Raw genomic sequence first — 12616 nt, 5'->3', positions numbered from 1 at the left:
TGAAGCCTTTTTTCCATTACAGAACCAAAGGGGCTGACCTTCCAGAGGTAGAATATTTTTGCAATACAAAGGTGTTTGTGATCAACTCTGAGGCCAACTCTGCAACCACTCCTGGGCAAGTTCTCTCATAATTGGGGGGTAGCCTTGACTGATGTACCTGTAAGAAGAATAAATGTTGTGTGATCTCCTGAACCAGCTCCTCTTCAGCATTCTCAGGATAAAATTTGGCCAAGAAGTGAAAGGTGACTGGTTCTTCCTTTGAAACATCATGATCCAGTACCTGCAGAATTGCAGAGCAAAAGACAAACACACTATATTGGCACTTCTTCCTCCTGTGCTACCCTCAAAGAAGCCTTTGCAAGGTGTGCATTAAATTTTTTTCCCACTAAATTTATCACATTTCCTGAAAGTTGTGATTCTACAGTTTGAAGCATTCACAAAGTCACCTATAGCAAGAGGTAATATTCACTTCCTATGGTGTTTCTGAAACAAATTAATCAATAGCCCCAAGAAGTGAGCAGAGCTAGGATTAAGGCATAAATGTTCTCAGGGCCACAGAATAGTTAAAAACTAGAAATGTATCACTCAGCAGTCTTGGACACTGTCCTTTATGGTAGGTGGAAGGTTTTTTAATTATCTGAAGTAGTGGAATCTTCCTTTATTTCTTTTTTCTTGATGCCTACTGCCAATATTTAGGTCCGTGATAGAATACGGCTTAGAGGGCCGGGCGCAGTGGCTCACCCCTATAATCCCAGCATGCTGGGAGGCCGCAGCGGGTGGATCACCTGAGGTCAGGAGTTCAAGACCAGCCTGGCCAACATGATGAAACCCCATCTCTACTAAAAATACAAAAAATTAGCCAGGTATGGTGGTGGACACCTGTAATTCCAGCTGCTCAGGAGGCTGAGGCAGGAGAATCTCTTGAACCCGGGAGGTGGAGGTTGCAGTGAGCCGAGACTGTGTCATTGCACTCCAGCCTGGGCAACAAGAGCAAAACTCTGTCTTAAAAAAAAAAAAAAATACAGCTTAGAGATGATGAACTAGATCATTATGAAGTCATCTAAACATTAACTGAGCAACAGAATAAAATGTGTCCATCATGGCAACCCTTTGTTTCAAGGAACCTCCAGAGATGCCCCACAAAATACTTGAAGCACAGTCTGTAAACCACTGCCTTTAAATCTTCTAACAATTCCATTCACCCCTGTAAAGCTTGAACCATCTGCTCTCCAGAGTGAATTTCAAGACATAAACACGCCATGTGACAGGCTACAAGGCTCCATTAACATGTGTCATGATGTATTTCCCTTGAGCAGCAAGTTCCATGGCTCCTGATGCCCCCAGTCTAATATCCATTTGGCCTACACTCAGCTATCAGTAAAATTCACTTTGCTAAGAACCATGAAAAACATACAAAAAGTTTTGCTGTCTTTGACACATAACTCTCCATGCTCCTACCCAAATTCTAGATGGCAATGCCAAGGAGATTCAAAATCTGGTCTACAACACCCTCACTGACAGTGGCCCCCAGCGGCACTTAGACGCTCATGATCATTGGGAATTACCATTGAACTTACAACCAGCAGGGATTCCCATGTGATTATTTAGATTACTGTGTACATATGTGAACACAATTCGAACACTTAAGCTTTGAGTCAAACTGGTAAAAAAAAAAAAAAAAAAAAAAATAGGAAGCTTTCATTATTTATTATGCTCAGGTAGGCAACTGGAGGGGGCATCATTTGGGGTAAGAATTAGACATTGACTTACTTTGAAGTTCAGGTGTCTTTTAGGAGTTACTGACAAAACCATATGGTCCTGCTCCCCGCCTGCCTTTCATGGCTAGGTAGGCAGGTCAGTAAGCAAGTGTATCCTTGTGTGAACATATGAACCCATGCAGAGGGCAGTTCCTTTAGGCAATATTCATTTCCAAGCCACATTAAAATTGCCAGGAGCCCAGCTTTCTTGGCCATGTGTCAGAAGCCCCACAGAATCCTGAGGACAAAATGGACATTCTTTCACCCTGGGGACCAGGCACTCTCTATTCCTTAGATCATATTAATGATTACTTCATGTCAGACTATGGTGTTTCTCAAAAAGACTTAAAAAAATTCCCTAAAGAACACAAGCCCCAATACTCTCTAAAAGACACAAATTGGTTATTTTTAAGTATATGAAGATAACAGTAATTTTTATTCATAAAGTTTTTATTCATAAACTGAAAGGCATAAAGCCAGAAGCAATCAGGCTGGTAACAATGGGTAAAGAAGCCAGGGCCCGCAGCAGTCTAATCCTGGTAACTTCTGCTTGCCCAGGAGAGCCTGTGAGGAGCAGGAAACTGGTAGCATCTGTAGGTCCTGCTTTCTGCATGACTTAATTCAGGAATGTGCCCCCTTCTCTACTATACAGCTACAGCGCCCCAGTGATGAGCTAGGCGCCTGCTCAGGGAAAAACTGGAAAGCACACGTCAGCCCCACCAGTTTCATTGAGTTCTAGCCCAACCTTCTTGTCCATTTTGAGCCAGGCCACTGTGTCCTTGATTGTGTACTGCAGTCCAAAGAACCAGGTTTCTCGGAGCCCCAGAGTCCGGCACACCAAATCAAAGAGGTCCTTCCCTTTCCACTTCATCTGCAATAACAAACCAATGGGGAAGGACACTGTGAGCAAAAATCATTAATAAAACCTTTTCTCTGCACTCTCCACTCTCAGGTTCCAAAACGTGGGGATGACACTAAGACAGCTGATGAGGGCTGAATTCCTAAATAATTTGAAAGCTTCCTTTACAAACCCATGACTGGGAAAATACCAATTAGAGCTTAATGGCTTAATCACTGCAAAGCATACACAATACATCCCTTGGACAGTTCCTTACGGATTTTAACATCCCCAAAGCTGCTAATTTAGGAAAGCTGGTAAATAAGCATCCTCATTTAGGAGAGTCTGGCCTCTTGAGTTAACTCGGGGAGATGGCTAGCTTCTAGGGACATTCATTCCCTTGAAATTTTGTTGTTGATTTTTTTTTTTAAATCATTACTTTGCCCTTTGATAAAAGGCTAGTATTCCTTTAAATAAGACTGGTTTTACTACCAGTTTTTTTTTAATATAAAGAAATCATAATCAAAATCATAAATCATGGAGAAAAAGAACCATGAGAGACCAGACAGTCCAATCACAGGTCTGTCCTGTCAAGGATGCCTAACTGAGGCCAAAGGGGAAGCTACTCACCCAGTCACCCAGAGCAAATTCAAACTCCTGGTATCTAAACCCAGGTGACGAATAGATATCAATATACTGTAGTGTGTTTATCCTATAGCCTCACTTTCAAAAGAACCTGAAGCAATGGCTACTAATCTCTTTTCTCAGCTATTCCATCTGCTATGTGGAAAAGCAAGTTCAATGTCTTAAGGGAAGAGAATGGCTGGCAACTTAGTAAATGTTGCCACCTAGTGGCTTTCAAGTTAAACCACCAGGATGTTCCCATACAACCGCTTAGTTGCTGCTTGCCCCCTCCTTGCCCCAACCACCCCTAAATATCAGATGGACATTCAAATACAAACTCGAGTGCATTAGGATCATATGAGATGCATCACAGAAATGGTGGTCATAAAAGAGTAATCTTTCGACAGACATGGGAAAAATGAGACCACTCAATTGCAGAAGCATCCGTCCCTTCCTGCCCTCATTAGAAATCTCCACTCAAAGTCTTGGCACACTGAAGATGTATAATGAAAAGGAATGAAAAAAATTCTTAGGCAGCCAGGCGCGGTGGTTCACACCTGTAATCCCAGCACTTTGGGAGGCTGAGGCAGGCAAATCATGAGGTCAGGAGATCGAGACCATCCTGGCCAACATGGTGAAACCCTGTCTCTAGTAAAATACTAAAAAATTAGCCAGGTGTGGTAGCGCATGCCTGTAGTCCCAGCTACTCAGGAGGCTGAGGCAGGGGAATCACTAGAAACCGGCAGGCGGAGGTTGCAGTGAGCCGAGATCATGCCACTGCACTCCAGCCCGGCGACAAAGCAAGACTCCATCTCAAACAAACAAACAAAAAATCTTAGGGTTTAGAGACTTGCTGTAAAACCAAGAAGGGAAAAATAAGTTAGACCTCTGATACCTGATTGGTTTTTGCTAAAACCTGATTCTACAGGGGAGTTTTCAAGTAGGCTTTTTATTTTTAACACATATGAATGAACAGTGGGTTCTCTAACAGGTACTCAACAGGAAAGCCCATCCCTTCTCTGTGTTTGCAGTCAAAGTCAAGCAAAGCAGTAACCTAGATGGAAGAATATCAGGACCACAGCAGACAAGTAGCTGAGATGCATACTGGCTTTTATCTTTTAGCAGGGCCGTTTCTCCTATCTGTCCTTCAACTTCTGCCCTGTCTCCTCTCTGACTATAGTGGGGCCACTGGAACACTATAAAGATTGAGGTCTTTAGGGATTATTTTGAGAAGAATAAAAGAAAATTATGAGTTTTATTTTTAACAGATGATCTCCTTCCTCGTTTTTAAGGCTGAGTAATGGGCACATCCATTTCCCAGTCTGACAATAGGACAAAAGGCTTTTTAATTCACCAAAAGTTTTAATTCCTACAGGCAGACTTCACTGAAGAAATGTTATTTTGGAAAACTAGAAGCTTCAGGATGCTGATTATCCTCTTGTCTCTATTTTAAGGCAGCTCTAGTATATAAATTATAAATGACTACCTTGCTACAAGATAATGTAACATTAAAGAACAGGCATTAACTTGGAAAAGGTAAACACCCAAGAGTTGAGAAGATCAAGGTAATGATTCCCAATCTGCCATAACTCATGGTCATGGCTGGGCTGGGCTTTGGCAAGAAGGGGCTGTCTGTAAGTGGGGTGTGCAGTGCAGAGAAACAAAAGCTGCCACGGGAATGATGAGTGAATTTCCTGACTTGGGAGTTTAAATTCTCCAGCATAAAATTGTATTAATGCAGTTTTCCTGTATTCCCTTCTACTTTGTTTTTAAAATGCAAAACTGTCTTTGTTGAATGCAAAAAGACAATGTATTTGTCCCCTTGGCACTTGTAATACAGTGAGGAGAAGTGCATCAACTCTGACACCAATTCAGAATGCCCTATTTAGATTTTTAACTTTGACACAAAGGATCGTAGACTGTCAAGAGTTGGAAATGAGCATGAGTAATTACCTAATGTAGACTCATACCCTTTTTGTGCAAATAAGGAAACTGAGTCACAGGATTCTTTGCCAGCTGCCAAAGCATACACTGGCCTTTTTCATGGTGATCTGACATAGGCAAACCGCAGACCCTAGAGTGCCTCTTTTCCTGTTCTGTGGGGTCCCTTTGTTCTTGCTGTCCAGCACTCCCCAGACACCTTTTCCAGTAAGTAACTAGTGTCTGAAACAAAATCCATTCTCAGAAGAGTCAGATATTGCTCGTTTACAGCTCAATGTGAATTAAGCCTCTGTTACCTCCCACTTATTCTTTCAACAAGGATTATAGAGCACACCCTACATGCCAACCAATGTTAGACACTGATGCTACAAAATGGCGGAAGCAGTGTTCTGCAGGAGAAACAGGCAAGACCTAGGTCAGAGAAGGCTTTAAAGAGCAAGTGAGAGTTAGATGCAGGAGAGAAGGAAATAAGTCTTTTTTTAAGTCATGCTTTCTACAGGAAACTGCAAGTCATCTTGTAAAGCTTAGACAGACAGGAGGTGGCATGGCAGGAACGGGGCTCCATTTGGGACCAGGTGGCTCAACTTCAGCCAAAAGCCGCAAAGTCTTTGAAGGCCCTTGGGCAGAGGAGTCACAGGCTCCAATCTGCATTCTGGGTGGGCTCTGACAACAGGGTGGAGTATGAGTTGAACAAAAGAAGCCCTGGATCAAGAAGGCCAGAAAGTAGGCCAACCCCTGACATAAGGAAGGCAGTAGAAGAGAGAGAAGGCAGCCTGAGAAACTGAAAAGAGGCAGAGTCACAGAAAAGGTGCCTGAACAGGACCAGAGGAGACAGAATTAAGAGGGACACCTCTGTGTCTGGCTTGAGTACCAGGTGGTTCCACTAAAGGAGAGATGGAATCAAGGAGAAGCAGCAAATCTGGCAGGGATAGACCAGCAATTAAGTTTTAGACAAGATGTGTGAAGGTGCCTGAGGAAACCAAGTAAAGACGTTCAAACATATTTGATTTAAAGCCCTAATTCCACTTATAAAATAAAATTTTGTCTTTAAGCAATTAAGAAGTCTTTCTGTTTGGTTAAATCTAACCTCAACATGTTGTTACCTACATCAGGTTCCACTTTCCAACAAGCCCTTCCCCAAATGCATGAGGTTTGCTCAGTCTTCCTAATTTGGGTTTCTACTTCTTTAAAAACAAGCGCCATTGGTCACAGTTGCTCTGGGTGGTTCTCAGGACACCCTGGGAAAAGAGGTCTTGGGGTGTGGACGGGACTTCCAGGTGTCAGCCAACTTGCCAGAATATGACCAAGCTCATATTCAGTGTCATCACTCATCCACTATACCATGCTGATGCTGTGAAGTGACTCACTGTCCTCTGAACATCTCCCGAGACTGTAGGTGCCTCAGCACAAGGGCAGTATTAGTCCTCTTTCTGCTCCCCACAGTGCCCAGGCAAGTGTGTATATACAAGACATGGCAAACAATGGCTGTCCACAGGACGGACTGTGGACGGACTTGACTACTTCAAAAACCCAAAACTCAAAGACTTAAAGCCAGTTAACTCCCGCTCACCCACTTCTTCCACAATGTGAACACACACATTGTGTCCAAGCACCGCCCAAGGTGCAGGGGACAAATGGGGAACAAGAAACAAGTCTCTACACTCAGAGGACTAGGATATGAACTAGCTGGGAACAGATAATCACCTCCTTCATCGCACACATAAAAACCCCAGGAGTGGGCTTTCAGCACTATAACACTTGTGAGTGCCACAACAGGGACACCCAGGGGCTGTGGGAACCTCCTATCCTGGGCGGGTAGGGAAACGACATCTAAACTGGCTCATGGTAGAAAAGAGGAACCAAGTGAAGACTGGGCTTGGGGAAAGAGGAGCAAGCAGATAAGTATGTTCCAGGCAGAGGGAATAGCATATGCACAAGTGTAGAGGCAAAAAAGAGGTCAGTCGTCCTTACAGGAAATGGGAGTAGGATAGTTCAGTCTGGCTGGAGGATAATGCCATGTTTCCAAAAGGACCGAAACTACCATCTAAAATCAAGAACAAAAAAAAATAATAATAAAAATAAATACATAAAATCAATTCTTTGTCAACTAACTCTACCTCTCTCATCTGAACCAAAAAACACAGAAAGTTATCTGGTGACCATTTTCTCCATTCTCCCAAGTAGGGAACACGCTAATACCATTCTAGAAACAAGAGAGAAGTTAAATTGTTACCTAAGATGGATGCCTCAGGACATGAGGGCTTAATCTTTCCAGGAACTAGTCTAAAAGGAATATAGATAAGTGATGGTTATCTCCATTGGTATGAATCTCTGCACTGTCACTGTGTGACCTTGGGCAAGTGACTGAACTTCCTTGTGCTTTGCAAAGGGGATAATAAACAGAACTCGTCTTAGCAGATTGATCTAAGGATTAAGTGCATTGATACATTTAAAAACCCTAAGAGAGTGCTTGGCCCATAGCAAATAAATACTCAGTAAGGGGTAGTTATTGTTAATTGTAACTCTGCCACCTCTCCTTAGATTCTCAAGTGGCACTGTTTAAAGCCTCCCAGCCCTGCTTCACACCAAGGATGATGGATGACAGATCACAAAGGGCACCATCAATTCTCACTGAGCTAACCATACTATCAGTCATTTGACAAACCTTTATTGAGCATCCACTACGTCCTGGTCATTGTGCTCAAAACAGGAGATAAATGATGAATTGAGGACAAGACACTGTCCCTGTTCATGTCTGACAGGGAAGACAGGTAAATGGATCACAAAAATGCAACCTGGTAAGTGCTAACAGAACAGGGTACAGTGGCAACACAACTCGGGCCTGGGTCTCCGGGAGTAAGGTCTTTCCGGAGGAGAGATGCTGTTTGAGCTGTATCTTGAAAGCCAGGGGGGTAGTTGAGCTGTGGTGAAGGGGCTGACAATAGGGAGGTCACGCCAGCCTGAGGGAACAGCAGGTCTGCCACTTGGGTCCAAGCTGTTGCAAAGTGAAGGAATGTTCTTTGCACTTTTCTAGTATCTGACAAACAGCATAATTATCCTATCTGCAGTACTGAATGTTCAATGCAGTACTGAATATGCAGCTTCAGCCCAGTGCGTGTGACAATTCTGACTCTCCACGCTGATTAGGAACTGGGTTGTTCAGTCACTGATTCGAAGCAGTGATGCATCCTGCAACAATACCTGTGGGGCTCCAAGAACCTAGGACTGGTGGGATGAGTCTCATGTTTATTTTCTGGTTAAAAAATGTTCTTTTTGGATAACTGATGGCACGTAAGGCTTTCAGGCCCTGCACTCGTGCCACTTCAGGGCCTTTTTGTTAGGGTTTATCATTTTTCCTCAACAGGTTGCCAAAAGAACAGCTCCTGGTTCTGATTAAATGCTCATTTAACCCCATCGCTTTCCACGCAGCCAAAGTGTTCAAACTGCTCTGGATCCACCACGGTTCCCTGCCTCATCTCAGCCTAGTGAATAAGAGGGAGGCTAAGAGGCAGATGCTCATTTTGCAGAAGGAAAGAGAGAGGTGGAGGGCATGAGAAAGGTGACTTGCGGGAAGAAGAAAGACAGAAAGGAGCACAAATGTGGACTCCAATGCCTGGAAGCTCCCTTCCACAGACCTCCTCCTCAAGGTGCCCTTCAGGCATAGAGACTAATAGGAGGAGTCTGGAAGTCGGATGCTTCTCGCCTTTGTGGCTGTGCTCCCCCATTACTTTAACAGGCTGCAGTGCTATTTCATAGATATATACTTGTGCCTATATCATGGATAGATGTGTATGAACTTTATAAACAGGACTAAGTGCTATCAGCTTGCTATTTTTTTTTGTAGGAGCTGGATTTATGAGCTTTACCCAGAGTGAAGTGCTTGTAATTTATCAACCTAGAATGTTTTAAGTAAATAGCACTAAGCACTTATGTTCCACAGCAGGAACGTAGCTGGAATGCAGTACTTTTCTGTTATAGGAAGCAACCAGCACCAATAACCTGCAGGACTGATTGAGTTCTATTAACCAGGGAAGCATTAGGAATAACATCTACTGAACAGCCATCTTGCAACTGGCCAGGTTGAGACTCAACCTTAAAACTGCTATTTGTTTTTTGCTTTGACAGCTGCATTTCTCCCACTGTTTTCTTTGGGACATACAGTCATCAGCAATCAAATCCTGGTACCTGCTGATACAACAGTGCAGGGTGAGTAAGAAACCAGACCCATGACAGGAAAAGGCCACAGTTTGAAAAGGACAACTTTCTTGAAGAAAGTGAACTGAATTTGGCTACTATATATGAAATGCCTAGGTATTAGAACCTATGGAGAAATGTTGGCTTTAAAGAGAATACTAAAATGTGGAAAAAGCTAAGAGAGAAGCAATATTCCCTTTCATAGGGGTCTGGTGGGCTAAATTATCAGCCACACGAAGAATGCCGTTTGACTAGCTGTCTCCTCTGCAGAAAATGAAAGAGAATCGACGAACTCAGCATTCACTTATCAGCTTCTTCTAATTAGCTCACAAGCTGCCCTAGCATTTGCCATAAAAATTGTCAAAAGGTTAGCTCCCATACAGATAGAGCAACAAAAGGAATGGCGCCGCCCCAGGCTCAGGTCATGTGCCACGTGTCTGCCGTTATTTCAGAAATGGAAAACAAAGGATGATGTGATCTCCCCTCTCAATGTTTATCTATAACCGACTTCTGCAGTCATAGCTGGCCTAAGAGAACAGGTTTATAGGAGACTTGAGAATTTAAGATGCTAATATACCAGATCCAAACCTAACCTGAATACAACTTTTGTCTGTTTTGAAAAATAGAGGCGAAATACCTCAATTTACAAGAAAAACACAATGGAAAGTTATAAAAGTAATTTTACTGTGCAGTAAGTGAATAATAAATTCCATTAAAATCTATTTTGATTAAGCGAAGAAGATAAAAAAGTGCAGTAATATATGTCTAACACTGATACTCTCAATTCAGGGTATGGTATCACCACACAACAAAAGCTGTTCTTGTGTCTCATGATTAAACCGCAAAACCATCATGCCGTTTCCTTTCAAAGTTAAAGGATACACCACACCTCAGCCATTATTCTCAACATGAGGGGAAAAGAGATCCTCCAAATAGAAATAGATCACAGGACAACACCTGTGAAAAGTGTGGGGAAAAAAATAGATCACAGCAAAAAGAGGGGAGTGGGGAGAGAGAGAGACTTCTTTCCTCTGCTGTACCAATCCTGAACCCCACATCCTTCATTTACATCTGGGCAAGATCTCACAAACTTGGAGGCCAGGCGCAGTGGCTCATGCCTGTAACTCCAGCACTTTGGGAGGCCGAGGCAGGTGGACCACCTGAGGTCAGGAGTTCGAGACCAGCCTGGCCAACATGGTGAAACCCCGTCTCTACTAAAAATACAAAAACTAGTTGGGCGTGGTGGCGCATACCTGTAGTCCCAGCTACTTGGGAAGCTGAGGCAGGAGAATCGCTTGAACTTGGGAGGCAGAGGTTGCAGTAAACCAAGATCACGCCACTGCACTCCAGCTAGGGTGACAGAGCAAGACTATCTCAAAAAAAAAAAAAAAAAAAAAAAAAAAAAAGATGTCACAGACTTGAAAGCTCCTCTTTGCAAAAAATCCCAACTGTAATCTCTTGCCCTGTCAGTTTCTGCCATAATCAACTACAGCAAGTAATTTTCTTCTCCCAGTTCTCCAGTCATCTCTGTTATTATGCCAAATCTATTTAATTATTGCCTTCAACTCTTCACCAATTTCTTCCTCCCTCCTTCAACCAATTACCCTATCTTATTACAACCCAGCCTATGTCCTCCCATGTCAGCAAACTTATGTGCTTCCATTTATTTGTAACTAGACCTTTCTAAGATCCATCCCTTTGTCTCCCTGCTGTCCATGTCCCCCAGTGCCACATACATGAATCAGTATGGGCTTTACACGTATTGAAAAATGAGGTACTTGTCTTTCCCCAAGTTTTCTGTCTTTCCTCCAGTTCTGCAGATCACAAACTCCTTGAAGGCAAGGGTGTACACACACACACACACACACACACACACACACACACAGATTAAGTCTCCCAGAACCCTGGCAAGTGCTGCATAATCTGTGGATACTCCATAAATGCTTGATGCTTGTGGTTGGTTGACGATGTTGATGATAATCATGATAACTAGATGAGGCTTCTGAGCAGAAGAGTCTTCCAAGTAATGATTGCAATGAAGCAAGAATTTATGACACTCATTATTAAAAATGTAATTGCATAATTAGGCCTTAAGGTATATATTTTACCCCTTTGGTGACACATACCGATTTCCTCTCTCTAAAAATACCTTGGCAAGGAAATCTAAATCTCAAAGAACCAAAGAAGAAAATTTTCCACAGAACAAAGGAGACTAGTAAGAAACAAATCACAGCACCTTGGGAAGCCACAAAATGGAGCTTTTAAACTCTGGTAAGTCTTTCAAAACCAAATGAATTACAGTTTTTTAGGGGAAAAAAAGGCCCTATGCTTGCAGTTTCTGGCATCTTTCCCGCTGAAGTGCAGAGCAGTTATGGGAGCGGGAGGAACCCAGCAGGGAGGTCTGTATCCTAGATTCTCTGCCTCAACCACACACAAGTCTATGACTTGGGTGTGCCATGCAGCTCAACCGGGCCTCAGTTTCTTCATTTGTAAATCTCTTATGAGCCATGCAATCACCATATTTTACTGTGCTGTAAACAAAGAAGATTCGCTTCAAAGTTGACTGACAGATGACAAAGCAAAAAGAAACAATACAACCATCATGCTTTGAAAGCAATACAGTCCCCACAAAAGCAAACACGACAATATCTTTGGAATTTAGCTCACAGCATGAGAGCAATCATAGCTCATATAGTCAAACAGCTATAAAACACCCAAACCCGCTGTGCTGGGTAAGTTGCTTAACCTCTTTGGGTCTCGGCTTCTATAATCATCAAGTGGTCTTCAGGATTAACACCACTCTCTGAGTCTATGAGCTTGACATGACTTCGTATAAACCATGTAGCACTTTTTCATTGCTATGATAATTTTCTTTTGATCCTTTAACATCTCATTCTGTATCTTAAAATCATTTTCAGGGATGTAAATGACTTCACCTTTAGTTTATGTGTGGTTTCACATTCTTTTCCCTCATTCAGGGTCTGCTATTACGTTCCTTACTCCTAATAATCATGAGTTGACTGTATAATTATGAACTCTCTGATGTAGTAAAATTGGGAATGATAATGCTGCTGAAAAACAGAAGTTCTTATCACCTAGCATGTTATTGATATTCAGTGATTGGCAATGATTACAAATGTGTGATATACTGAGAATAATTTTGCAGAGCACTACAAATAGGAAACAATAGTAAATTCAGCACAAATAAGGCACAAGGTTAAATTTCAAATGCCTAAACATCAGGTACAACTAGCAGATTACG

At 42.6% G+C, this 12616-nt stretch overlaps 1 protein-coding gene across 7 annotated transcripts in view; it reads right to left on the bottom strand.

Annotated features, from left to right (window-relative positions):
- NF2 (NF2, moesin-ezrin-radixin like (MERLIN) tumor suppressor) overlaps window positions 1-12616 on the bottom strand; it is a 93957-nt gene that overhangs the window by 57573 nt on the left and 23768 nt on the right. For 4 of the 7 annotated variants that reach the window (XM_019018640.4, XM_019018641.4, XM_019018642.4 and 1 more), the window contains exons 2-3: window positions 2503-2628; window positions 158-280 (exon numbers count right to left, since the gene is read on the bottom strand). The exons of 1 other annotated variant lie outside the window; for it this stretch is intronic. In XM_019018640.4, the coding sequence (XP_018874185.1) occupies window positions 158-280; window positions 2503-2628 (249 nt within the window). The remainder of the gene's footprint in view (window positions 1-157; window positions 281-2502; window positions 2629-12616) is intronic. 2 more of the 7 variants (XM_019018645.4, XM_019018644.4) reach the window with 1 other exon arrangement.

This window comes from Gorilla gorilla, chromosome 23, assembly GCF_029281585.2.
Source record: "Gorilla gorilla gorilla isolate KB3781 chromosome 23, NHGRI_mGorGor1-v2.1_pri, whole genome shotgun sequence".
In the NCBI taxonomy this organism is placed as follows: domain Eukaryota; kingdom Metazoa; phylum Chordata; class Mammalia; order Primates; family Hominidae; genus Gorilla; species Gorilla gorilla.
The sequence above is the reverse complement of the archived record's forward strand: the minus strand, read 5'-3'. Positions and strand labels throughout refer to the sequence as shown.